This window comes from Cyanistes caeruleus, unplaced genomic scaffold, assembly GCF_971803275.1.
Source record: "Cyanistes caeruleus unplaced genomic scaffold, bCyaCae1.hap1.1 HAP1_SCAFFOLD_76, whole genome shotgun sequence".
NCBI lineage: Eukaryota > Metazoa > Chordata > Aves > Passeriformes > Paridae > Cyanistes > Cyanistes caeruleus.
Window position 1 is genome coordinate 1540463 of NW_028255888.1, and position 27971 is coordinate 1568433.

Genomic DNA, 27971 nt, shown 5'->3' on the forward strand with positions numbered 1-27971 from the left:
TACTCCTGAAAGAGCATGGAGTGTGTGGGTTTTTTAAAGGGATGGATTGATCATTGCTGCATCCACATCCCAAATGTAACTGCAGATGTAGAATATGACATCAATCAGTTGCAACAAATAGAGCATGGAGCACAGGAAGGGCAAAAGGATTTGTCTACAATTGGTTAGGCAGAATCTTCAAAGGGTTAGGGTGGAATGTGAGGTCGTGGAGTAAATCTATCATTGAGAGTGCCATAATCTTACTAATTGTATTCTTAGCAATTTGGTTAGTTTGCAGCATCTTCAAGGTAGAAATACAGAAGAAAATGTCCTGGAACCAGAAAATAATAAAGGCACTGATGTGAGATCCACCATCTTCTGGTTCTCCAGTTCCTGACAGCATCCAGGACAGCTCACCTGGATGAGGTTTACATCAATCAAGGATTCAAAGAACATCAAGTATAAACTCAGAAACAAAGAACTGTATCAAGTGAAAACATTTGCACTTATAGTGAAGTGAAAATGCTTTCATTTAGATATGTAATATCAAATATATAATACAAATATGTAATGATAGTAAAAGGTCTCAAAATCTTAGAAAATCCAGGGACTTAGAAAGTTAGGTTTGCCAAGCCTGGGAAAAGTTGGCCCTGGGAAATGTTAGGCCTTGTACTTGCTAAAAATCAGGTCAAAACTGCACCTGTGTAATCAGTAGATGATCATGATACAATTGTTAGATGTGATTAGCTATAATTATTGTTTAAAGAACATGAGGAACAATGTTAGGGGTCTGGGGGGGATCAGGAGAAATCCATGCTTGGGTAAAAACAATGCATACAATAGAACAATGTAAGTTTAATAATTAATATATAAGTTATATAATAACAGAGTATAAAACATGTTCAACTCAAAACCAAGATGGGTCAGATTTGGGTATGTGAACCCCTGACACCCAGATCTCTTAATAAAGCCCCCACATACAATCATTTGTGATTATGTGTGTTCCTGAACGCTAACAATTTCATCAGATTTTACTGGAATTTTGTGGGATTTTTCTGGAATTTTGTGGGATTTTTCTGGAATTTTGTGGGATTCTCATGGAATTTTGTGGGATTTTGAGGAGACTTGAAGAATTCTAAGGGATTTTCCTTAGATTTTGTGGAAATTTGTGGAGATATTGTGGAATATTTCTGGAATTTGGTAGCATTTTGAGAAGATTTAGGGAATTTTGTGGGATTTTTTTTCAATTTTGTGGGATTTTTGTGGAAGTATGTGAGACTTTGAACAAATGAAAATAATTTTGTGGGATGTTTCTTGAATTTTGTGGGATTTTTGTGAATGTTCTAGAATTGCCTAAAATTTTGTAGGATTTTTTTAAATTATTTTTGTGGGATTTTTCGGAAATTTTGTGGGACTTTTCTGGAATTTTGAAGGATTGTTCTTGAATTTTATGGGATATTCAGGCAATTTTGTGGGATTTTTCTGGAATTTTGTGGGATGTTTCTGGAATTTGGTAGGGTTTTGAGGAGATTTAGGAAATTTTTTGTGATTTTTCTGCAATTTACCAGGATATTGATGAGATTTTGTGGGATTTCTCTGGAATTAAGTGGGATTTTTCTGGAATTTGGAAATATTTTGAGGAGATTTAGGGAATTTTGTGGGATTTTTTTGAATATTAGTGGGATATTGAGATTTTTTGGGATGTTTCTGGAATTTTATGGGATTTTTCTTGAATTTTGTGAGGTTTTCCAAGGATTTTGTGAGGTTTTTCTGGAATATTGTCAAAATTGGCAGAGATATTGTGGGATTTTTCTGGAATTTTGTAGGAAATTGGAGAAAATTTTGTGGGATGTTTCTGGAATTTGGTAGCGTTTTGAGAAGATTTAGGGAATTATGTTGGATTTTTCAGGAATTTAGTGGGATATTTCTGGAATTTTGTGGGATTTTTCTTGAATTTTGTGTGACATTTCTTGAATTTTGTGGAATTTTTTTGGCATGTTGTGGAATGTTTTGGCATTCTGTGGGATTTTGGGGAGACTTGAAGAATTTTGAGAGATTTTTCTTAGATTTTCTGGAAATTGGAGGAGATTTTGTGGGATGTTTCTGGAATTTCGTAGCGTTTTGAAAAGATTTAGGGTATTTTGTGGGATTTTTCTTCAATCTTGTGGTATTTTTCTGCAATTGTGTGGAAATTGGAGGAGATTTTATGGGATGTTTTTGGAATTTGGTAGGGTTTTGAGAAGATTTAAGGAATCTTGTGGCATTTTTGTGGAGTTTTGTTGGCTTTTTGTCCTTCTTTAAGGCCAATTTAGGAGGAAAACTCCAAGTGGGGGTTTCCCCAGGGAAATGACCCCTCCCCCTCAACTGTTCCGGGAAAGGAAAAAAATTTCCTTGGAGAGAAGTGGGAGAAGCTGTTTATTTAACAGAAATTGAATAATATTAAATAAGAAAACCTCTCGCTGTTGAATGGGATGGCAAATCTAGGAAGAAAAGTCCTTTTCATGTGCTGTAGCTCAGCTCGCTCAGGTTCTTATCAGTCCTTTCGGCGCTGGAAAGTGCCGAGGCCCAGGCCCCGGTGGGCCACAGGCGTGAGCTCCCGGGGTTTGGCTGCGTGTTCGGTCCAGAGCAGGCTTGCACAGATGCAGGTAAAAAGGGAAAAAACAAAGGTCCAGGGAACTCCTCTGCCTCAGCTAGCTAAAACTAACTAAAAGCCAGAGAGAAGCTGTGTCCTGCAGTGTGTCCGTGCTGCAGACACCACAGTCCAGGAGCGGGATGTGGGGGAGTGATGTTTTCTTTCAACACAAATTGCGCACTTCTTCTTCCGCCCCCTTCGCTCTCAGAGCCAGGCTTAAAGGTGCACAACTTAATATATAACATAAACCAGACGACTGGGGATACCAGGATCATAAAGTCACCCCAGGACAGCTCTATATATGACCTTTTTATTATTATTTTTTTTCCTACCAACTGGCCTCCTTTTCAGACACCTTAAGTCTTTTTAGCAAGAAAATTAAGCAGCTTTACAGTAGCCTCTTCAACCACTTTTTGTCCCCCTGACAAAAGCAAATCATCCACATCCTGCAACATCCTAACTCCTGAGGCTGGAGTAAACTCTCTTAATATTTTCTGCAAAGCTTGCCCAAACAAAACCAGTGACGCTGGATATCCCTGTGGGAGGACTGTCCATGTCAAATGTTGTTGTACCATTTTCCTTCCTTTTGTTCCAGTCATTTTCCTTTTAAACATGTTCCAGTTCAGTGGCAAGCAATGCCACTGCCTAAAGCCAATCACATTTTTTGTTTTAGTAACCAATTGCTCCCTGTCCCAATTTTTCGCATCAAGTCCATCTTAGGCGTAGGGAGGTGACTAAAAAATTAACCAAGGAAAGATAATAAAATACTTTCCCCTCAAGTTTTCCTACAGCCCCCACAGAGGAAGCTGCATGAGAAATACCTGGGCCTGCATAGGGACAGCACCAGCCCCGCAAGGCAGCAGCTGCAGAATCGGCCTCAGAACTGAATCCTGCCAATTCTGCCTTTTTACAACAAAACACACAAAAAGCAGAAGGGGCACGGTGAGACACAAACTTTGAAGAATTTAAGATTCTAGAGAAGCTGAGGCCTTAATTAAAAAGAAGCCTTGCTAACTCTAATTAAAATCAATAGATGGGCCTTGCTAAAATTAAAGGTAGATAGAGAGGATGTCGCTCTATTAGGAACGGCGAGAAGAACGACACAGACTCTCTTGGGAGTCGATCAGGAGAATTTCTCTCTGGTTTATTACCTCAGGTCTTTTTTATAGACCGATACGTGAAAAGTACAGAAAAGAAACTCTTATTGGTTAGTAAACTAACACATCACTATCATTGGTCAGTGGGGTACACCACCCCTCGACCTTCTCTTGCAAGAAAACAAGGAACAGACAAACAGCACCTGCAAGGCTGTTTTCTGTCTCTGAGGATTGTTTTAATTCCTCCTCATGATTTCCCAGGCCACTTTCTCAGGCAAGACTGAGAAAGCTATGTGGCCTGCAATTTCCACAGGCACCGTGCTCTCTGTTTCACAGTTAGCATCCACAAGAGGCCTTGCTAAAATAGAGGTTAAACATTGGCTAATAACTAATTGTCAACTTTATGCTTGTTCAGTTGGGCTTATAGTGAGAAATAAAGTATCTGGTAAAGAACTTCAAGAACATAAGACAGTTGCAAATCAGAAACTCATTGAAGATATGAAACAAGGAGCCCAGCCAAGGGTCCATTTGTCACTTTGCATTGAAAAGGTTGAAAGGGCAGAACGAGGAAGAGCCATATCCCTTCCTCCCTTCTGTGACCCCTCCTCAGAAAAAGACCACCGACCCATTTCAAGGATCATGCTTAACTGCTTTTTTTCCTAAGTAGCATAGGAAGTGAAAAGTTGGTGGGAACTGGGTCATGAATATGTATTTGTATTCAATACTTCTGTAAATAAAAAGCCTGTATTCACCTGTGCTTGGGGCCGTGTGTATTAAGGGGTGACCTGACACATCAGCCCAGTGCTGTGAATAAACATACACTTTTTAATCCTAAAACAGTTAAGGAGTCTTTGTCTTTCTCAGTTGGATATTGATACCAGATCATATCCATGTTTTAATAAATCAGCCTTAAAATGAATCCAAAAATTGCATGTGGAAAAAGGAAAAGAATTTGGGGGTTTGGGAAGAGTAGGATGGGTTTTGTTAACAGCAAATAGGAAAAAGCACCAACAGAAGGAACAATTGTTTTTGGAACACTCCCATGTGGAGTGACAGAAGAAGGTTATAGTCTTGAGCTCAGATTTGTTTGTACAAGTGAAAAAACAACAACAAGAACAATGATGATAATGATGATGATAATGATGATAATGATAATGATAATGATAATGATAATGATAATGATAATATAACACAATAATATATATTTATATACATAATTAAAAATTGATAATTTGAAATAATGTTGACAGTACTGATTTGTGAGCTTTGGCTGCTCACTGTAACACTAAGCACCCTACAAAAAAGGACTGGCAAAGACCCAAATGTCACTGGTAAACTTTTGTGAATTGTATACATGGAATAAAGGAGGAACGGATAAAACTGGCTGTTTTTATAGGGTTTGTTGATACTATGATGCAGAATGCTCTGTCTGTTCCTGTGAAAAACACACTGATTAAGACTGCTGGGTTTTTCATGTACCAGACTCTCTACAAGCTGCAGGATTGGTTGAACAGGTGAAGGAGTTGTTAAGAGAGCAGTTGATAAAATGAGGAAATGGGAACCTGTCCTGGTGGAGAACCCATCTCCCAGATGTGTTCCATGCCCTTAACAATGGGCCCACTGGGGAAATGGAAACCCCTGGGTGTGCAGGGCTGCACCCAATTTGCAAACACAACCATGGACAGTGAGACTTGGACTGCCTGGGAAATTGTTCTGGGTGTGATGGCCCCTGACAGGGCCACCCCAGAGGCTGCAGGGCTGGACCTTCATGCACTGGAATTAATTAGGAAAAAGCCAAAGCAAATGAAAGTTAACAATACAAGAATAGGAATTCAGATTCCTCCAGGATGCTTTGGTTTGGTAACTGCTCACTTGAGCTTGGCCTTGCAAAGTGTTGATGTCATGGGAGGAGGAATTGATGCAGATTATCAAGGAGAAATTAAAGTAAGTCTGTTAAACAATAATGAACAAGATTTTGTTTTCCAACCCCATGGCAGGGTATTACAGTTATTAATACTGCAGTTTTAAAAACAATTGTGAAAGAAGGACATCTACCTCAAATCACCTCTGTTCATGGAGATCAAGAGTTTGGATGCACCAGTCCTAATAATTGGTCCAGAGGCCAAATGGCCCTCCAGAGGCAGCTGAAGGAACAGCTCTGGGGAAAGACAACAGTGTTTGAATCCTGAGACCTGGGCAGGAACAATGGGAATATGTCCCTGCAGCCAAGTGTTCTCTGCCACAACAAGCTGATGTTATGGGATATTGTTTTACAGATGCTGCCAGAGCAAATTACCCTGTTTGGCCCAACGACCCCTTTGGAAAATGCTCTGATGCACGGGGCTCCATGTGAAGGCTGATGTGACACTGAGGGACTTGCACACCAATTCCAGCCAGGAGCCTGGGTGCCCGTCAGGGACTGGGACCTGGCACTTCTCCAGCCGAAGGGGAGAGGATCCCAGTTTCCAGCTCCTGGCTGGAATTGGTGTGCAAGTCCCTCAGTGTCACATCAGCCTTCACATGGAGCCCCGTGGATCAGAGCATTTTCCAAAGGGGTCGTTGGGCCAAACAGGGAGATTTGCTCTGGCAGCATCTGTAAAACAATATTGACTTGTTGTGGCAGAGAACACTTGGCTGCAGGGATATATTCCCATTCTTCATGCTCAGGTTTCAGGATTCAACCAGTGTTGTCTTTCCCCAGAGCTGTTCCTTCAGCTGCCTCTGGAGGGCCATTTGGCCTCTGGACCCACACTCTGGACCAATTATTAGGACTGCTGCATCCAAACCTTTTATCTCCACAAACAGTGCTGATTGGAGGTGGATCTCCTTCTTTCACAATCGTTTTTAAACTGCAATATCAATATTTGTGATAACCTGTCATGGGGTTGAATAATCCAATCTTGTTCATTCATTTTTAACAGAATTTCTTTAATTTCTCCTTCATAATCTGCATCAATTCCTCCTCCCATGACATCAACATTTTGCAAGGCCAAGCTCAAGTGAGCAGTTACCAAACCAAAGCGTCCTGGAGGAATCTGAATTCCTATTCTTGTATTGTTAACTTTCATTTGCTTTGGCTTTTTCCTAATTAATTCCAGTTCATGAAGGTCCAGCCCTGCAGCCTCTGGGGTGGCCCTGTCAGGGGCCATCACACCCAGAACAATTTCCCAGGCAGTCCAAGTCTCACTGTCCATGGTTGTGTTTGCAAATTGGGTGCAGCCCTGCACACCCAGGGGTTTCCATTTCCCCAGTGGGCCCATTGTTAAGGGCATGGAACACATCTGGGAGATGGGTTCTCCACCAGGACAGGTTCCCATTTCCTCATTTTATCAACTGCTCTCTTAACAACTCCTTCACCTGTTCAACCAATCCTGCAGCTTGTAGAGAGTCTGGTACATGAAAAACCCAGCAGTCTTAATCAGTGTGTTTTTCACAGGAACAGACAAAGCATTCTGCATCATAGTATCAACAAACCCTATAAAAACAGCCAGTTTTATCTGTTCCTCCTTTATTCCTTGTATAAAATTCACAAAGTTTACCACTGACATTTGGGTCTTTGCCAGTTCTTTTTTGTAGGGTATTTAGTGTTACAGTGAGCAGCCAAAGCTCACAAATTGGTATTTTCAGCATTATTTCACATTATTGAGTTTTGGTTATATATATAAATATATATTATTGTGTTGTTATTGTTATTGTTATTATGTTACTTGCACAAACAAACCTGAGCTCAAGACTAAAACCTTTTTCTGTACCTTCATGTGGGAGCATTCCAAAAAACAACTGTTCCTTCTGTTGGTGCTGTTAAGAAAATCCATCCTTGTCTTCCCAAACCCACAAGTTCTTTTCCTTTTTCCATATGCAATGTTTGGATGCATTTTAAGACATCCTGCGGTTCAGCCTCTTTTAACCGACTGCCCCACTGCTCGCACGGTGCTCCCACCTCAGCCCCACTCCAGAGCCAGTGAACTCTGGGGAGGGCTTCCCTTCTGGGAATTTCAGATGGGACTGATTCCTTACATTTACATTTAAAAAGTGATATTTTGTTATGATCTGGCCAGACTTTGCCAATTTTGTTTCACCAGTGGGCAGAGTCAGCACCAAAGGCACCAACACCACCTGAAGGAATCAGTGTCACTTACTGCAGCTCCAAGCAGCAAAGGATCACAAAAGGAGCAGCTCAGCAATGCACCCAATCATCACTGCCAAAGATTGCCTGCAGGCATTAACAAAGATCCAGTTCCCCTCAGACTTTGCCATCCCCAGATCCACCCATCAGCTGGGGATGCTGTCACAGCCAAGGACTGGAGAGCCACTCCTGGACACTGGGAAATCCTGCAGGTGCCTCCAGCCACAGGTGAGGCTCAACCCTGGCTGTGAGAGAGGGCCCAGGTTTGATAGTGCTGAATGAACAAACTGACAGCACTTCTGCTGTGGGAACATCTGGTTTCATCCTCCTCTTGGGTCCCTACCAAAGCCTGGCCAGGCCTCAGGGAGGAACCAAGGGAGTTGACTCTGTCCATACACCCCAAACAAGGCCAGATGTCGGATTGAATGGCCTTGTCTGGCTTCTAAACACAGAAAGGTCAATCCATGTTTCATTGATGAGTGGATCCATCTATCACAGTGCTAATGACCATGCATATTTCAGTAATGAGCAGACAGACAGATAACCTCTGGTTGGAAGGTTCATCCAGAGGTCACCTTTGGCACAGGGCCTGTTGTTCAGGCCTCACTCAGGGCCTGTTGTTCAGACCTTGGCACTTCAGGGACGAGGTTTAGTGCTGGGCTTGACACTGCTGCATGACTGGCTGGACTGGATGAGCTCAGAGGCCTTTTCCAGCAAAATGGATTCTATAATTGCAGGATTCTATCTGCTGCATTCAGCTAGGTCCATTACTTAGCAGCATTACTTTGGCCCAAAAGCCCCCTCTTACTCAGCTCTTGTGGCCTGAGGCTTCAGCTCCTTCAGCTCCTGGTGCTGAGCTGCTCACACTGAACGAGACGACTCAGAGAGAAGAATACAGTTCATCCAATTCCTTCTGGGACACAGAGAGGGGAGGTGTGAAAACAGGAGCATTGTTTGGTGTGGCCTCTTCTCTGCCCTTCACACCTTTCAGGGCTTTGAACCAGCCAAGAGCTTTCTCCAGGAGTTCAATGAAGCAGCTGTTCCTGCTCCCAGGTCTGGCTCTTCCCAGTCTCTGACCTTGACTGCTTTTGTCTCTCTTGCTGTGCCCTCTGCTCCCCCAGGGCTCGGTGGCTGCTGCCCAGGACTGTGGGACTGGCACAGATCAAGGGGTTGAGCCCCTCCTTTCTGTGCCCTTGGAGCTGCCTGGTCACAGCAGCCTTTTCCATCTGGAAGCTCCACATGGGGAGGGAGTCCCCAGCTCTGTTCCTGGCGTAACATGCAGGAGCCCAGGGCTGCCATCTCAAGTACCTGCTGGCACTGAGGGCTCCCAGGTGCCTCAGGCTGCTGTGACACCGCTGCACAGGGAGGGAAGCATGGCAGAGGCTGCACTGAAAGTCAGCTCCATGTGCTGGTGTTGGTACTGCTGCGGGTGCTGGCACTGCTGGTGCTGGTGCTGCTGGTGCTGGTGGTGCTGGTGCTGGTGGTGCTGGTGCTGCTGCTGGTGCTGGTGCTGCTGCTGCTGCTGGTGGTGCAGGTGCTGGTGGTGGTGCTGCTGGTCCTGCTGGTTCTGGTGCTGCCACTGATGCTGCTGGTGGTGATGCTGCTGCTGCAGGTGCTGCTGCTGCTGCTGCTGCTGCTGTGCTGGTGATGCTGGTGCTGCTGGTGCTGGTGCTAGTGCTGGTGCTGCTGCTGCTGCTGCTGCTGCTGCTGCTGCTGCTGCTGCTGATCCTGCCCCTGGTGATACTGCTGGTGCTGCTGGTGCTGGTGATGCTGCTGCTGGTACTGGTGCAGGTGCTGGTGCTGGTGCTGCTGCTGCTCGCACTGGTGGCAGTGCTGCTGGTGCTGCTGGTGCTGCTGGTGCTGGTGCTGCCACTGATGCTGCTGGTGGTGATGCTGGTGCTGCAAATGCTGCTGCTGCTGCTGCTGCTGCTTCTGTGCTGGTGATGCTGGTGCTGCTGGTGCTTCTGCTGGTGCTGCTGCTGGTGCTGCTGGTGCTGGTCCAGCCCCTGGTGCTGCTGCTGGTGCTGCTGGTGCTGGCAGTGCTCGTGCTGCTGTTGCTGGTGCTGCTGGTGCTGGTGCTACTGCTGCTGCTGGTGCTGGCACTGCTGGTGCTGGCACTGATGTTGCTGCTGGTGCTTCTGGTGCTGGTCCAGCCCCTGGTGCTGCTGCTGGTGCTGCTGGTGCTGGCAGTGCTCGTGCTGCTGTTGCTGGTGCTGGTGCTGCTGCTGCTGGTGCTGCTGCTGGTGCTGCTGGTGCTGATCCTGCCCCTGGTGCTACTGCTGGCGCTGGCGGTTCTGTTGCTGCTGTTGCTGCTGCTGGTGCTGCTGCTAGCACTGCTGGTACTGGTGCTGCTGGTGCTGCTCTTGGTGGTGGTGGTGCTGTTGGTGGTGCTGCTGCAGGTGCTGCTGGTGCTGCTGCTGTTGCTGCTATTGTTGCTGCTGTTGTTGCTGCTGCCACTGATGCTGCTGCTGATGCTGCTTCTTCTGGTGCTGCTGCTGCTGCTGGTGCTGGTCCAGCCCCTGGTGCTGCTGCTGATGCTATGGCTGGTGCTGCTGCTGGTGCTGCTGGTGCTGATCCTGCCCCTGGTGCTACTGCTGGTGCTGGTGGTGCTGCTGCTGGCACTGGTGGTAGTGCTGCTGCTGGTTCTGCTGGTACTGCTGGTGCTGCTGGTCCTGGTGCTGCAGGTGATGCTGCTGCTGGTGCTTCTGCTTCTGCTGCTGCTGCTGGTGCTGGTGGTGCTGCTGCTGCTGCTGGTACTGGTGCAGGTGCTGCTGGTGCTGCTGCTGGCACTGCCGCTGGTGCTGCTGGCACTACTGGTACTGCTGCTGTTGCTGCTGCTGGTGGTGCTGCTGGTGGTGCTGCTGGTGGTGCTGCTGGTGGTGCTGCTGGTGGTGCTGGTGCTGATCTTGCCCCTGGTACTACTGCTGGTGCTGGTGGTGCTGCTGGTGGTGGTGCTTCTGGTGCTGCTGGCACTGGTGGTGGTGGTGGTGCTGCTGCTGCTGCTGCTGGTGCTGCTCGTGCTGGTGGTGGTGCTGCTGCTGGCACTGCTGGTGAAGCTAGTGCTGGTCCTGTCCCTGGTGCTGCTACCGCTGCTGGTTCTGCTGGTACTGCTGGTGCTGCTGGTGCTGCTGGTGCTGGTGCTGCTGCTAGTGCTGCTGGTGCTGGTACTGCTGGCACTGCTGGTGCTGTTGGTGTTGGTGCTGGTGCTGCTGGTGCTGCTGGTCCTGCTGCTGCTGCTTCGGCTGCTGGTCGTGCTGCTGCTGGTGCTGCTTTTGGTGCTGCTGCTGCTGTTGGTGCTTCTGGAGCTGGTTCTGCTGGTGCTGCTGCTGCTGCTGCTGCTGCTGCTGCTGATCCTGCCCCTGGTGCTGGTGCTGCTGCTGCTGCTGGAGCTGCTGGAGCGGGTTCTGCTGGAGCTGGTTCTGCTGCTACTGCTGGTACTGCTGGTGCTGCTGGTGCTGCTGCTGGTGCTGATCCTGCCCCTGGTGCTGCTGCTCGTGCTGCTGCTGATCGTGCTGCTGGTGGTGCTGCTGCTGGCGCTGCTGGTGAAGCTGGTGCTGGTGGTGGTGCTGGTGCTGCTGGTACTGCTGGTGCTGCTGCTGGTGGTGGTGCTGCTGCTGCGATCATATTTCCAGCACTGCCCCACACTGAGGGATCAGATCCAGGCACTGCTGCTGCTCCCTCAGGACCAGCCCCAGTTTGGTTGTTGCTGTCAGTGCCAGCAGAAGCCGTGGCTGGAGGAGCGGGTGCTGACAGTGCCCCAAGGCCCAGGGCTGGAGGGGTCCCTGGGCTGGGGCTGGGAGGGAGCTGCCCCTTCTTCTCCCTGTGCCTCACGCAGAGATGGGCCGGGCACAAGTGGGGCAGCAGAGCCAACAGGGAACCTGCGAGTCTCTTCCAGCCGTGTCTGCTCAGAGTTTGGCCTTGGAGCTTCAGTTGGGCAAAGGCAGCTGCTCTGCTCCCTCTGCATGTCCCTGTGTTCAGCAGTGCTGCTCCATCAGTCTGTACCCAGCAACGGGGAAAAGCCTCAGCCCTGCAGGGCCAGGAGCTGCTGGGCTCTGCCTGAGCAGCTCAGCCAGCGGGAAGGGAGCTGCTCCACACAGGAACCAGGAGCAAAGGACACTTCTTTTTCATAGCATGATTTCTGTTTTAAGGGGAAAAATGTGGAAAAATAAAAGAAAAAAAACTTCTATAAAATGTGAAAGATAAAAACAGAACCCAAGCGTACAGTGAAAAATCTTCTCTAACTTTGAATTAAGGTGTAATTGGTCTTTTGAAACATAAAACACAGTTATTTACTTTGTAAATGTGCTGATGGCATGATGCATCTTACCGGCCTCAGAAACCTTTCTGAAAAAGTTTTTGGGGTTTGATTCCAATATTGTTATTTTAAATTGTGGTGAAATTGGAGTGAAGCAAGAAGAAAGTGCTTTGCGCCTTGCCAGCTCCAAGCAGCGCTGGGAATCTAAACTCTGTCAAACCCCAAATCCTTTAGAAGGTGCCCTTCCTTCTCACCCTGTGAATGAGCTGCACATTCCCTTTCAAACATTCAGGGGTTTCTTAAAGATGCAAAGTCCCACTTACAGCTTTTTGCTCTGGTTTGGAAGTGCAGAGGGGCGATTCTTCATCCATCAGCTCCAGACTGAACTGCCTCAGGAACACAGCAGTGGCACTTCTAGAGGAGGAAGAAAGTGCAATTGCACAATTGCAGCCAAAAAGAAAGGAAGAGTGGGACACAGAAAACATCCTGTGCAGATGCAGGCATTCAGCTGGGACTGTGGAGAGTTTGGGTCCTTGCCAATTATATGTGTGTCCCTAACTGCAATCTCTTGGCCTGCAGGAGAGTCTCACTCACCTGCAAAAGCAGAAAGCTCAGGCGGTGTGCTGGGAACGGGCTCGTGTGATGCAAAGCTGTCAGAGCAATGGGAGGGCAGGGTGAGCCCAGCTGTGCCTGGGGCTGAGCCCAGCAGAGCCCTGGCAGAGCCCAGAGCAGCCTCAGCATCCGCAGAGCCCGGCTGCAAGGAGAGAAACCAGAAACTGCCCGTCAGCTGAAGGCTCCTGTCCCCTTGTCCCAGCCACCCGCGGTGCCCAGGCCATGCTGGCCGTGCTCAGAGCTGGGCCCAAAGCTGCCCATCACTGCTGCCTTTGGGAGCAGAGCAGGAGGGCAGGCCATGTGCCCAGCCTGCAGCCAGCCACGGCAGACCCAGCCCCTCAGCAGCTGTCCAGAGACAAAAAGCAGCTTGGCAGCCAACTGAAGAATTGCTTGCATCCACCCCAGCCAAGGGGGGAACCTTTGGTGCCTGGCCAGGCTGTGCCATGCCCAGATCAGGGAGCATCCCCTGGCTGTGGACTCACCTGCAAATTGGGCGTGGAGCGAGTCTTTGAAGAAGACATGCCAGAATTGAAATCCATCATCTTCAGCTGGCCAGCTGGAGGAAGAGACTGCCATCCTTGAGGTTGCCCTTGGTGTCTCCAGCAGCAGCCCCAGCTGGTAACAGCTTCTCCAGGGGCTCCTTCTCCTTGCCTAGGGGCCAGACCAGGCTGTCAGTGCTCTGCCCAGGGTCCCAGCCATCAGTGAAGCAGACAAGCAAAAGCAGGGGGAATGGTGGCCACCAGTGCTTGCCACACCAGGTGTCCAGCTCAGCTCCAGCCCAAGAGCTGTGTGTTCCCTTCTGATGACCCCTGCTCAGAGCTACAGGCACGACAAAAACAGCCTGGTTTGCTTTGCCACCGATTGCCAAGAAATGTGTGGAGCTGTTACCTGCCAGGCCCCTGGATCCAACTGTGCATGTGGATCTCTCCCATCTCCTAGGGCAGATGAACAGCCTGCATCCAAGGATCTTGGAAAAGGTCTTCTAAGGATGGCCTGTCCGAGGGTTGCATGGACAAACACCTCTTAATAATATCTTGGCATTCTGAAGAGAGAAACCAGGAATCACCAGTCAGTTGGAGAAGTTGCCGCCCCCTTCCAGTGCCCAGGCCATGCTGGGTGTGCCCAGAGCTGGGCCTCAACTTCCCCATGGATTCCCTGTCTGCAGGAGAGCAGGACATGTGCCACCTCCTCAGCAGCTGCCAGAGCAGGATGCTCATAAGCCCACAGCTGTCTCCCAAGCCTGGTGTTCCCCCTGTGCCCAGAGATGAGGATTCACCTTGGGAGAGCCGTCGTGGGAACAAGATCCGCCCCCAGATGATCTGCTGGCCCCTCATGAATGGGTGCTTCCCTATGACCAGCTGGTAGAGCAGGAGGCCCAGGGACCAGATTGTTGCTGCCTGGCCATGGTAGCGTTGCTGGTGGATCCACTCTGGTGGGCTGTAGGACAGGGTTCCTGTGGAACACAGATGGAGCTCATCAGGGGGATGCTGCTGCTCCCAGAGCCTGGCCCCAGCATCCCTGGGCATGTGGGGGCTGCCCCAGCGGCACACGGGGTGACCCACTGCCCTCTTGCCAGCACCTGGCACTTGGCTACAAACCCAGGGTTGGAAAAGAAGCCACTGCTGCTGGAAGAGGGCAGCAGAAGCACTGGGGAGGCCCAACCATGGCAACCAAATAAAAACACACCCCGTGGTAGAGAAAACACACTCTCCTCGCTGCCTGCATGGCCTCCAAAACATTGTTAATAGGCCAAGGCAAACGTGGGGAGCAGAGGAGTTCAAGCCCTTCCTCGCTGACTCACTAAACTCTCTGGGGCATGGGGTCCGATCCCCGCCCTCTGCTACCCCCATGGGGGTTTTTGTCAGGCTGGCTGTCCCAGCCCCAGCCCAGGGCACAGTGGGTGCTGAAGGCTCTTGGCAGGGCTGGGAGCTGGTCCCCCTCACACCCCCATCCAAATCAATTTGCCTCAAGCATTGATCCCATCCTGGCAGCACCACGGGGAATCCCCGGTGCCACAGCCAGGCTGGGCCATGAGATGGCCAGGAGCATCCCCTGCGAGGGCTCACCTGCAAACTGGGTGTAGGCTGTGTCTTGCAGGAAGGCGCCACAGCCAAAGTCGATCAATTTCAGCTGCCCAGTGGCCAGGTCGAGCAGGATGTTCTCCGGTTTTATGTCCCTGTGCAGGACCCCGCAGCTGCTGCAGTGCTGCACGGCCTCCAGCACCTGGCGAAAGAGCCCCCGCGCCTCCTCCTCTGGCAGGAACCTCCGCTCCGCCAGCAAATGCGAGAGGTCCTGGCACCGCTGTGGACGCTCCAACACTAACACGAAGCTGTCGGGGAGCTCAAGCCACTCCAGCAGCTGAATGACTGCAGCACAGCCAGAGGACACCCTGTCCAGCACCACAATCTCCAGGGGAGCACGGGTGCCGTCGGGCTGCGGGAGGAGCACGGTGCTGTCAGTGGGGCTGAGGCCGGGCCAGGGCTCTGGGACCCCTCAGCCAGCCCGGGATGCTCTGCACACCTCGCTCACCCCGCGCCCGCTCTCCCCGCAGGGCTCTCGGCGGCTCCCACCCCGCCGGGCCCCGGCTCATCCCTGCCCGGCACGCCCCGGTTTCTGCCGCTGGCCCCGCACACTCACCAGCTCGCCCCAGAGCCGGACGCGATCCCGCGGCACACATTTGATGGCCACCTGCGAGCAAGGAGCAGCAGAGGCTTGAGCTCGCTGCCCGCCCCGCCGCGCCCCCGCCATCTCCTCCGCCCCCTCCTCCTCCTCCTCCTCTGCCCACCGCTCACCGGGGCGCCGTCCGAGAGTCGCGTGGCCGCGAAGACGCTGCCGAAGCCGCCGCGCCCCAGCAGCGGGCCCAGCTCGTAGCGCTGCTGCAGGGCCTCCTGCGCCTTCCCTGGGGGCGAGTCGCGGCCATCAGCGCTCGGCCCGGGGACAGGAACGGCCCCCGAGCGCTCCCCGAGCTCCCCGGGCCGGGCATCCGCAGGCGTTCCCTCATTGGAACGCGGCAGCGGCGGCTCGGGGCCAGCGGCCGCGCTGCTGAGCGGCGGAGCTCGGGCCGGGGAAGCCGCAGCGGAGGCGGCGGCAGCGGCCGCGCCGCCTGTGTCCTCCGCGGGCCCCGGGAGGAGCCGGGGCCGGGGGCAGGGCTGGGGTCGGGACCGGAGCTGGGGTCGGGACCGGAGCCTGCGTCGGGGCCGGGGCCGGGATCGGGCAAGGCGGAGCCAAAGGGCAGCGATTCCGCCCCAGCCCCAGGCAATGATGCCCGCCCAGCAGCGCCAGCGCCAGCACAGCCAGAGCCCGGCGGAGGCGAGACCACGGCGGGACGGCCGGGGACGGGGACGGGGCCGGGACCGGGGCCGGGGCAACCCCGCCTGGGCCCGGGGGCGGGTCCGGGGGCGGGCCGGGGGCATGGCCCGGGCGGGTACGGGGAGAGGGAACCTGGAAGAGAGGGGGACGCAGGAAAAGGGAGACCCGGAGGGAATGTGGGTCCGTGGGAAAGGGAGAGGAGAGACAGAAAAGTGATAAATTTGATGCTTTCGCTGCTTCCACTGCTGCTGCTGCCGCCGCTGCTGCTGCTGCTGCCGCTGCCGCCGCTGCAACTGAAGCACCGGGACCGTTTGTCCCCGTGTCCGTTTGTCCGTTGCCCGCTCGGCCCCGGCCCGAGCCCCGCACTCCCCGGGCAGCCCCTGAGCCTGGCCAAACACGGGAACTTTGCCGTGTTGAGCCAAGAGCCAGAGTCTTGACTCCTGCACAGGGGCACAGCAATGCCCTTGGCTGCTGCTGTGCCTTGTCCCTGCTGAGGGTCAGGCACCATCTGAGCACATTCCCTGAATGCAGAATTTGTACCCGACCCAAGCGCTGCACTTGTGTCTCCAGCATTGCTTTCCAAGGAAAACAGGGCAAGGCAAACTGGGTATAGCTCATTGTATTTTACAGTGTCTAAAACTTGCCAAGTCTCAGATCTTAGAGGTGAGATCCATTTGGAATGAATGGGATGGAGAAAGTGCAAGATGGAAAAGGGGAACATAAAAATAAATAGAGAAAAATAGAGAAAAACATATTGGTTGTTTCTTTTGATTTGATTTTCATTTCATAAGAAAGTTGTTTCAATTTTCCCAGAATCTTCTCCACAGTCCCGTCTGTTCTTTCCAAAAACCTGTCCTGGAGAACAAGGCGCAGCTCCTGTCACAAGATGTGCCCCCAGCTGCAGCTTCTCTTGGCTTCCCACACTGTAAGTGACTGCAGCACAACTCTTGCAGCAAAGCAGAACAAATATTTGAAGCACTTGAAACTTGTTCTTTCTTTTCCTTGTGCACTGGGGAGTTGTGCCATTGGTAAGGTTTCCACTGTTACTCTTCTACCCAAAGAAAACATGATGAGGTACCGGGAATTGTTAGGGAATACAAGCCTGGCTGAATGTGGAGAAAGAATCTCCAGGGTGTGCAGCCAGAAGTGGAGAGCTGATCATTCCAAATGCCCCATGGACATCTTGAAAGTGATCTGGAACATGAAGATGGGCTGACAGAGAGACTTTGTTTCTGTGTTCAGTTTAGATGATTCTACATCTCTTGCACTGGGAGAAATCAAGAGCACAATCAGTTGATGATAAGCATCAGAACATGATAAGCTGGACCTCTCTGGATGACAGAAAGAATGTGAAAAGGAGAAATGCAGGGAATGACTTGGTGAACTTTGTATATAAGAAGGTACATTTTTTCCTAATAATTTCCAATTCATTCCCTTTGTTTTATCCTTTTAAAAAGGCCAATTGCATCTCAGATTCCCCATGAAATGAGAACCCTGAGCTTGTGGAACTGCCTGAAAGGTGCCCTGTTCCTTTTTCTTCTGCTGCTCGGTAGAAACAGTGAAGTGAGTTGGGGAGTTCTGGGTTTTTTTTCTCCTAGTCGTTTTTTTCATTTTATTTGCCACTGTAAAGGCAATTTCTGTGATGGCCTCTGTCAGTTGATTCTATTTCAGCAGCAGCAGCAGCAACAGGGCTGTGTTTGAGCACTGCAAATGTGACCTGTGTGGCTTTAATTCTCTTTGATTTTGTGCTCAGGGAGTTGGGAGCATTTGGAGATCTACTACTCATGAGGCCTTTTTAACAAGCAGTCCGAGTTCCCTGTCAGAAAAGCACAGTGGGTCGCACTGATTGAAAGAGGCAATTGCAGCTGTACTGCTAAAATTCAAGTGGCAAGCAGAAGAGGGGCAAGATCAGCTGGGATCCACAATTGCCAAGGCCAAGGCACCAACAGCCTCCTGCTGTCACCTCAGGGTGAGTAAAACAGTGCTGAAAACAGCGCTGGAACCCGATCCTTTCTTCCTCTGAGGGCTGGCTGAGGGCAGCAGAGGCGGGCCTGAGGAATCAGGGCTGTTTGTGGGGGATTGTTGCTGTAGTCCAGAATTGCCCTGGCAAAAAGCCTGGGAAGCCGAGGCAGGAGTGTGATAAACTGGCCAGGAGACCAGCTCCTTTTAAAAAGGCCTTTATTAAGCAGCACAGCTCTGGGGTGGGGGCCCGAGGGGTTGCGCACACCGCCACTGCTCCCACTGGACACCGCAGAAGAGGAGGATCAGTGCAGCTCTGTCACTAGGACAGAGCTGGGCCTTCCTTCCTCACGGGAGTCCCCAGGAAGACTCGTTCTTTCAGGCTCGTAGTCTAGGCTGTCATCCCAGTCGAGTCTCCTCTAGGTTACGTCGGCCTCTGGAAAGAAGCCAGGGGACTCCTCTGGGTCTTCCTTGTTAGATGGTGCTGGTTCTATTCCTTCCCTTTTGCGTGGCTCGTTGTTTTGGGGTCTTTTCCAGTCTGGGTGCATCCCATAAGTCTCTGGTCTCTCTCGTTTGCATAAAAGTCAGTATGTCATCTTCCTCCTCAGAGCGGTACAGCAACTTGGGAAAGGGATACAATGTTGCCATGTGGGAGTCTAGGAGCAGTGGGGGCAGTGCCTGGCTGAACACAGAACAAGAAACACAGGGTACAGCAACTTGGGAGAGGGGGCAGGGCCTGGCTGAACAAGGAACAAAAATATGGGGTACAGCAATTTGCAACAGGGGTACAAGGGTAAGTAAACCTGGGACAGGGGTTTACAAAGTAAGTAAGGGGTTTACAAACAGCAACTGGAACGTATTATTCTTAACAATATCCTGGGACCGGGGTACAAGGTAAGTAAGGAGTTTACAAACAGCAACTGTAACATATTATTCTTAACAATATCCCCCCTCTTATATTTTGATCGGGCTCTAGCCCGCATCAACCATTAACTTCTGGCTCTTGGGAATATTTATCTCTTAATTCTCGATATTGCTCATATATTTCCCTGGCAGTTTTGTGCTCTCGATCCTGACTTTGAGTCTCCATTAACATGATCCTGGCCTGCTTCTTATCTTTTATTTCAGGGATCTGGATGCTTGCTTGTACTGTGGTAGTCACTGTCTTGATTAGGCAGGGGAGTAAACAGGGCAGGATCAAGAAACTTGCAAATGCACAGACAGCAATAAAGACTATTTTTTTCCACCACCCTTTTTTGAAGGACCAAAGGTCATTCCACCAGTCTGAGTTCACCAGAGGAGTCCATTCCTGGGTGCCCACATAAGCTATCTTTCGTATTTCTTTTGAGATGTTTTTGATTACCTCACTCTTGTCATCTCTCTCCAGGCAACATTCAGAGGAATTAAACTTTCCACAAATGCCTCCTTCATCTGCCAATAGGTAGTCCACCGCCAGCCGAATCTGATAGACTACAGCCCTGGTTTGTGCCAATTGTGTGCTGATGTGGTCTAAAGCAAGGGCAGTTCTGTTTGACACCACTTCTAATACTGCCTGGAGACGGATGATTCGGTTTAACATATAGACTGGGGTACGATACCCCCAGGATCCATCCTGGGCCCACGTGGCCGGTCCATATGTCTTAATTATTTCCTCAGGGGTCCAGATCTTCCCCTTCCATTTCTGATTGCTTCCTAGGTCCATTACATGCCTCCTCTTTCGACTGCCTTTTTTTAAGTTATCATACAAGGGGACTCCCAAGTATGACCCTGATTTCTTAGGTAGGAGGAAAAAAGCAGGCTTTATTATCCCAATTGTGCAGCTTCCTGCCCAATCCCCTGGGAGGTGGGTATATGCAGTGCTCCCACAAATCCAAAATAAATACGCAGGGGCCTTCCAGAAAGTGTCCTGTGTGTCTGTAGGATGTTCCCAGTATTTTGAGAGTTCTCTTAACCCCCAAAAAGGGTTTATTCCTTTTTCTGCGCACTCATACAGTTTGTACCCCTCATGATAAATACACCCCCTTTCCTTTCTCCCAGTGGCCCAGTACCTGTTTGGTTCTTGGGGAATCCACCTGCTGCCTGAGTGTTTCACCGTCAGGTATCTTTTGCAGGCCATTTTTCCCACAGGGGTTTTGTATCTTCTTCCTGTCCTTTTAATGCATTCTTCCCCAATCACTCTTGCTTTCAGATCCCATTGTTCCCGTCCCCTGTTCCCTGTCTGGGGTTTTTGCTCAGTTAATTTCCACCTTAGAATGTCTAAAGGTGCCAGGCTGATCCCTTCCCAGGGCCAAATATCTGACATCTGGGTGTTCCCACATACCCAACAATTGGTTAAGTTTAACTCTCTGCTGATTCTCTCCATCAGGTCAATGAATAGGTTCTTACCTCGTGTTTCATCCAGATCACCTTTCCTTATCTTCAATTGTTTTTCTTTTATTACATCATTCAGTCCCTCCTGTTCAAAGCAGAGCCAGGATTCTCCTACAGGGCATTCTCCAAGAAGACGTTGCCTAAATGAGGCAGTATTTCTAGTAATCCAATATGTCTTTCCTTCCTCCTGACAGGTTTCCAATTTGGTGTGATCAAAACAGGTGGGATTGATGTTTGTGTGGACCCTCATCAGTGATCCTAGATCCTCTCCATCATATAGGGGATAGTAGCACTTTGTACATGCTTCTCCACTGTCCCCTATCCCAAGGCTCACCAGCTGGACCAACATCAGTCCACCTAAGAGTCCGGTATGAGCTAGTTTTGTTTTAGGGAGCTTCATGGCTCACCTTCCCTGTTAGCCTCACCCGGTCTTGCCTCTTAGGTCTTTTGGGGGATCAGGAGAGATGGTATGGTCCTTCTCCTCCCACCTTCTTCTTTAATTTAGTTGCCTTTTTGGAGAATGTCCTGTGGGAGAAGTCAATGGGTGGGGTTTTCATTCAACCAACTTTGCTAACATCAAAATTATTTTACAGCAACAACCACAAGAACTTTAAGAACACTCCCACTTAAACCAACTCACTCAGCAGAGTTCTGCAGTCTTTGTTTATATTCTTTCTCTCTCAGTCTGTTTCTGGCTGCCTCTTAAGAGTCACTCTTAGACTGGTAGGATCTGTAATGGCAGTCCACTTGGGAGAATTCATGGGGGGTTTTTCTGTGCCTTGTCCACAGTCAGGAGGAGGCGATACCGGTCCTTTTACACGTGAGACGTGAGTCCACCCCTTTTCTTGGGTCCGAATAGCAGCGTGGGTCACCAGCAGAACCTGGAAGGGACCTTCAAATTTTGGGGTTAAGGGGGTGTCTTTCCAGGATTTAATCAATACCCAATCCCCCGGATTGATCTGATGGATGTTTGTGTCAAGTGGGAAGGTTTGGGGGAGATATCCTCTCTTTCTTAGGTTATTTAGGGTCCTCCCAATTGTCTCTAGGTACTTTTTAGCTATTTCTTCCCCTTCTATGTAATCTCCAGTGCTGTAAGGGGTCATTAGAAAGGGGAGCCCAAACATCATTTCGTATGGGGAGGCACCAAGGTCAGATCGTGGCCTGGTTCTGATTCTCAGGAGGGCGAGAGGCAAACACTTTAACCAGTTCATCTGGGTCTCAGCTATTAGTTTTGTTAACACATTTTTCAATGTCTTGTTCATACGTTCCACCCGACCCGAACTCTGGGGGTGCCATGGAGTGTGCAGTCTCCACTTTATTCCTAGAGCCTTTACAATGGCCTGTAAGGCTTGGGAGGTGAAATGGGATCCCCTGTCTGAGTCAATGGTATTCACTAGCCCATATCTGGGGATAATACTTTCCAATATTACCCGGGCGACTTCTTCTGCTGTCTCTTTTTTTGTGGGGAATGCCTCTACCCAATGGGTTAGATGGTCAACTATCACCAATAGGTGTTTATATCCTTGTATAGGAGGCATTTCTGTGAAGTCTACTTGCACACTCTGGAATGGTCTCATGGCTAACTCTCTTCCCCCAGGTTCAGCCTTTCTCATTACTTTCTGGTTTACCTTCTGGCATATTACACACCCCTTTGTTATGGCCTTTGCTAGATCATAAACTCCCAAGCATAAGTTTTCCCTCAGAAAATGATCACACAACCCTTGGGTTCCCCAATGAGTCAGTTCATGTATCTCATTTAATATTTTCCGGGCTAAGGCCTTGTTCAGAAACTTTCGCCCATCTGAGGTTAACCATTCTCCTTGTTCCCCTTGAGACAATTCTAATTTTTTTATTACTTCCCACTCTTTCTTGGTAAATATTGGTTCCTTCTTTCCGTCCTCTTCAGTTACTACCTCATCCAGTTTAAAAATTTTCACCGATTCCTTTGGATCTAAGGCCACTTCTTTAGCTGCTTGGTCAGCAAGTCGGTTCCCTCTGCTTTCTAAGGAGTCTCCCTTCTGATGCCCCTTCATGTGGACCACTGCGATCTCTGCGGGTTTGGTCAAGGACTCTAATACTGATTTAATCAGCCCTTCATGTGCCAGGTTCTTCCCTTTGGAGTTCAGGTAGCCTCTCTCCTCCCAGATCTTACCAAAGGTATGGACTATCCCAAAGGCATACTTTGAATCTGTATAGATGGTTCCTTTTTCTCTCTCTAGCAAGTCCAGACCCCTCTTTAGAGTATGAACCTCACAGCACTGAGCTGACCAACTGGGGGGTAGTCTCCCTTTTTCTAGGACCTCTAGTTTTCCTTCCCCTACCTCTGCGACCACTGCATACCCTGAATATCTTTTCCCCTCCACCACCCTGGAGGAACCATCAGTAAATAGTACCTTCCCATAGGGCAGGGGTACATCTCCCAGATCCTCCCTCACTTTGGTTTGGAGATTTACCAATTCTAAGCAGTCATGTTCTAATTCAGGCAGAGGCTCCCCTAACAAAAATTGTGCCGGGTTCAGGCCCTTGGAGGTTACTAGCTCCAAATTGCTAGTATCCATTAGGATGACTTCATATTTTAATATCCTGGCATCTGTCAGCCACTGATGAGCCTTTCGGCTCAAGATTGTTTTTAAATCATGTGGTGTGTGGACTCTGATCTTACCCTGTAGGGTTAGCTTTTGGGCCTCTTCTATTAAAATGGCAGCAGCAGCTATTGATTGCACGCAGGTGGGCCACCCACGAGCTACTGGGTCCAGCAGTTTGGATTGACAGGCTATGGGCTTACGACATCCTCCCCATTCCTGGGTCAGAACCCCATATGCAGTCCCTTCTTCAGAGTTGACAAACAAATCAAATTCTTTTTTTTTTTTAAGTCAGGCAGGCTTAAAACTGGTGCTGAGGACAGCTTAACCTTCAGCCGATTTAATTACGCTTCATCTTCAGCTGTCTACCTTATGGGTTCACAATCAACTAGCTTTTCATAAAGAAACTTGATGCTCTGGGTATATTGTTCCATCCATAGTTTGCAATATCTAAAAAGGCTTAAGAGTTTTCTTATGTCTCTCTTTGTTTTTGGTGCAGGTATGGCTAGAATGCCTGATACTCTCTCTGGGCTCAGTTCCTTACTGCCCTGTCTTATTATGTGTCCCAAGTAAATGACTTTGGGCTCTACAAACTGTAATTTATTCCGGGACACCCTTAACCCTTTGGTCCCCAAGAAGTTTAACAGCCGCACACTGGTTTTTCTTACCCTGTCTTGATCTTCCCCTGATATCAAGAGATCATCAACATATTGTAAAATTTGGATGTCACCTTCGGGATCAAATTGGCTCAGTAATTCTTCTAACGCTTGCCCAAAAAGGTTCGGAGACTCTGTAAAGCCTTGAGGCAACCGAGTCCACCTTAGCTGTTGTTTTCTTTTCTTTTCAGGATATTCCCATTCAAAGGCAAACCAATCACGGCATTCTTCTGCTAGGGGACATGCCCAGAATGCATCCTTTAGATCGATAACTGTGAACCAAACATGTTCATTGGGTACTTGACTCAGGAGGGTGTATGGATTTGACACCACTGGGTGCCTGGTAACAGTCCTCTTATTCACTTCCCTCAGGTCTTGGACTAACCGGTACTTCCCTTCTGCTTTTCTAACAGCCAAAATCGGGGTGTTATGGGGGGACATGCATGGCTCTAAAATGCCTTCTGCCAGCAGGTGATCAATAACTGGGGCCAATCCTTTTCTGCTCTCTAGGGACATTGGGTACTGCCTGATCCTGATAGGAGAGGTTTTCTTCTGGATTTCAATCTTTATTGGGGAAATATCTAAATATCCAAACTTCCCTTCTTCCGCCCAAACCTCAGAGTTAATCTCTTCTATATCTTTGGTTGTTAGCTTCATCATATGGACCACCATTTTTCTGTTCACTGGTATTACTCCCACTCCCAGTTGTACCTGCAAGTCTCTTCCCAGCAAGTTAGTCTCTAAGTCTGGTAGGTACACAAAGTCTGCATAGCACTGCCGAGAATTTCCTTTCACTTCAACATTTTTTATCACAGGAGCCATGAAGGGTTTTCCCTCAGCTCCTGACACTTCACAAACTTTGTTGCTTAAAAACATTCCAGTTGGGAGCTTGTTCAAACTTGAACGGTCTGCTCCCGTGTCTGCTAAAAATTCTACTTCCTCACTCTGGGGACCTACCTCAAGGTTTACCAGGGGCTCTTCTCGGTGTTTCATCGGGTCCCCTATTACATATAGCCCCTGACACCCCTAATCACGACTTTCCTCTCCCCTTAAGATTTTCTCCATGACATCCTGCTCTCTAGCTATTTCCTCATCCAGGGATAATTTCTTGCAGTCTCTTTTGAGATGTCCAGTCTCTCCACAGTAGTAACACCTCCCACTCACTCGAGAGTTCCTAGGGTTGGTCCATGGAGACATAACCGATTTCTTCCTATCTCCCTCAGACTGGGACTTTGGCTTTCCATCACTTTGTTGATTCCTATCTGTCTGATCCTTGTCTGCCCTAACAATCTCCCGGGCCACCGCCACCATGAGCTTTGTCCTTGTCTTCGTCTTCTCCTCTTCTCTCCTCAAGTAGACTTTTAGAGCTTCTTTTAATAGCTCATTGATCCCCTTTTCTTGCCAGTCCTCTAGTTTTTCAAGCTTCCTCCTGATATCAGGCCAGGACTTAGTCACAAACTGCACTTTTAATAACACCTGGCCCTCAGGGCTGTCAGGGTCTATGTTTGAATACAGCTGAAAATTTCTCCTCAACCTATTCAACCAGGTGGCTGGAGTCTCGTCCTTCTCCTGGGTCCCATCAAAGGCTAGTTTTGTGTTATTACCCCGGGGAACTGATTCCTTAATACCCTTCACTATTAGGGACCTGTAGTCCCTCATGTTCCGCCTTCCCTCCTCCCTGTTAGGATCCCACCCTGGATCTACTTGTGGGAGTTTATACTCTCCTGGGAGTCCTGATCTATTCTCCCTTTCCCAGATTCGTATCCCCGCAGTACGGATCATGGCTACCTCTTCAGGGTTAAATAAGATGTTTAAAATAGAGTTTAACTCCCCCCAGGTGTAAGTATTTGGACCCAGGAACTGGTCTACCTGGTTGGCTATCCCTACTGGGTCTTCAACTAAGTTCCCTAGCTCTTTCTTGAATCCCCGGACTTCTGAAGCTGTCAATGGGGCATTGACAAACCCTACCCCTCCAGCTACTCCTCCCATAGGGACTTCTCTCAAGGGAAGGAGCTTAGTTGTCTTAGATCGTGTGTGACAGTAGGGTCCATCTCCAAAATCTTGTTCTTGACTAGGGGTGGGAGTCTTAGGGAGCTGCTGGTTGTTAGGAGGAGGAGGATTGGTATTAAATTTGGGGGTACTCAGCTCCCAGTTGGGAGGGGGCAAAGGGACAGTACTAGGCGAGGGAGAAGAAACTTGGTCTGATGTAGGGGTTTCTGGAGGTAAGGGGGAGGTAGGAAGTAGATTAGAAAGGACTGGGGCCACCAACGGTGGTGGGATTGAGGAAAAGGGTATCGGGATAGTAGAGGAAGCTGAAGATGTGGAGGGGGATTGGTTTGGGCAGAAAGGGTTTGAATCGGGTGTACAAGGGTTTTGTGGGGGTGATGCAGAAGGGGAAAAGGTCGGGGAATTGGGTGAAGAAGTCTGGGGTGCTGTTGGGTATGTAGGAGGAGGGGGTAGATGATCTAGGGGGTCCCATTTACTACCTGTTTCGCTAGCTTCTTTTTCTTGCTTCTTACTTTCTTTCCCTTCCCCCTTCTCTTCCTTCAACTTACATACTTTCACCATCTCTGTGTCTGCTCTTTGTTTCAGCCACAAGGCTGCATAACTGATCTCTTCTGGACTTGAGCCTCTTCTGGTTTTCAGATACTGGTACAGTTGGGAGCACATCCAAGGATCTTTAGTACCATACCAAGGCCACTGTCCTTGTATCTCTAGTTTGGGCCAGACCTCTATAGAGTAATGGATCATCTTGATCCGGTCCAGGCCCTTGGTGGCCTCTTGTGCATCCCAGCAATTTAACATTTGCCCTAGTGGGCTATCGGGGGGAATGGTTCTGGTGGCCTCTTCATTCCCCTTGGGACTTACTCTCTTACTTAAACACTGTCCCATTGCTCCTCCTACCTCTGGACCTTCACTTAAAACTTACGGTGCCTTTTCCTGAATAAAACTGGAACTGACAGACAACACAACTTCCAACCAGCTTAAAACTGGCTCTTACTTAAATTAAACTTTATAAAGGTGCTCCTACTCAAACTGAAAATTTCTAATGACGGACAACTAACCTTTCAAACCTCAACAAAAACTCACACTCTAGGAACTCACTCTCTCCTCCTTTCACACTAGGGAATGCACTCAATCTTCTCACACAAGAATCCACACCCTTTCTTACACTCGGCCGGCCTTCCACTCACACTTTGAATTTTCTGGGGCTTGCAGTCTCCGCTTGCCCCGGGGGTTAGGTCCCAGCGGGGCTTGCAGGTTCCGCTTGCCCCTCCCTACACCCCAATCCCGTTCCCCTCGCGCCTCGCCTCCCTGACCCTCTTGCCAGCGAAGACTATGAGCACTCCTGGGTCGACGTCGAGGGGACCCTAGCACTAGACGCTCCTGGGACCTTCCCCCGTCCCTGTCTCAGTGCCGTCCACAAGATTTGGTCAGCAGGGCTCACCCCGGAACCCCCTGCCCCTCCGCTCCCTGACTATCCCCCTTCCCCAGTGAGAATAGCTTCTGCGCGAGGGCTGACTGTAAGTGAGTGGTGGGAGAATTCCCCCTTGCCTCCTAGCCGCTCCGCCCACCAGGGAATGGCTTCAGCTAAGGGATGCGTGAGTGTATTACTCTAGCTGCCTCGCCCGCCCGCGCAGACTACCTGCCCCTGTGCTCTCCGGCAGCAGGTTAACGACCTCCCTTCTCAGGAACCCCCTGAGCCGAGACTGAGCCGCGACAACTAGAGCCTTTCAGCACGTCCTGTGTCACAGACCCTGGGAAGCGAGGGCCCTTCGCTGACCGCCTGGTGCCGGTAGGGCCTGGGGACCCCCAATTCCAATTCCCCGGTCAGGTCGTCTGAGTACCCAAGCGGGGGGGGTGTGTTCACTCACACCGAACCTAGGCACCCCCACACACCACCCCGGGAGTTACCTAGATTGCCTGCGTGTGACTCTCACTCACCTAGGCCTTCCACACGCCCGGAGCAGCCTAGGCCGTTTAGCCCTTTTCAGTAGAGGGGCCTACCCCTATGTGCGCCACTCACTCTCTTAGGTACCCTCTGCGCACTCAGAGGGGGGGCTTTTATCCCCAGGAGACGCCTCACTCGTTTCTCTAGGCCCAAGTGAGCCTCTTTCGCTTCCTGCCGTTCCCGGCCGGCCCCCTCGCGGGAGTCCGGAACCGCGGTACTGGGCAGTCCACACTCGCCCCGGGGGTCTGAGCTGCCAGCCCCCGTCTCACTCACACATCCACTCACTCGCCTCCTACTCCCGCCACCGGTAGCTTACCCAATCCGGCGCTCTTCTGCGATGTCGATCCCAGGCTGTTCTTCTGGGTCCGGTATAGCCAGCTGTCCTCTGGAGGCCCAATAGGGTGGGTGGCCGTCCCGTCCCTGGTCCTCTTCAGGGTGTGGC

General features: G+C 50.0%; 2 protein-coding genes and 1 long non-coding RNA gene across 3 annotated transcripts in view; 1 reads left to right on the top strand and 2 right to left on the bottom strand.

Moving 5' to 3' along the window:
- The window catches only part of LOC147646922 (uncharacterized), a 166622-nt gene that overhangs the window by 76302 nt on the left and 62349 nt on the right, over nucleotides 1-27971 (top strand). The gene's annotated exons all lie outside the window — the stretch shown is intronic.
- Nucleotides 13592-16114, bottom strand: LOC147646924 (serine/threonine-protein kinase pim-1-like). The gene is made up of 6 exons (XM_086872706.1): nucleotides 16018-16114; nucleotides 15494-15600; nucleotides 15339-15389; nucleotides 14768-15134; nucleotides 13978-14154; nucleotides 13592-13743 (listed from the first exon to the last, which is right to left on the bottom strand). Exons 1-6 carry the CDS (start codon nucleotides 16112-16114, stop codon nucleotides 13637-13639), a joined length of 906 nt encoding a protein of 301 aa, XP_086728832.1. The 3' UTR covers nucleotides 13592-13636.
- Nucleotides 18172-27927, bottom strand: LOC147646925 (uncharacterized). The gene is made up of 2 exons (XR_015281767.1): nucleotides 27846-27927; nucleotides 18172-21231 (listed from the first exon to the last, which is right to left on the bottom strand). It is a non-coding gene; the product is annotated as an uncharacterized LOC147646925 (long non-coding RNA).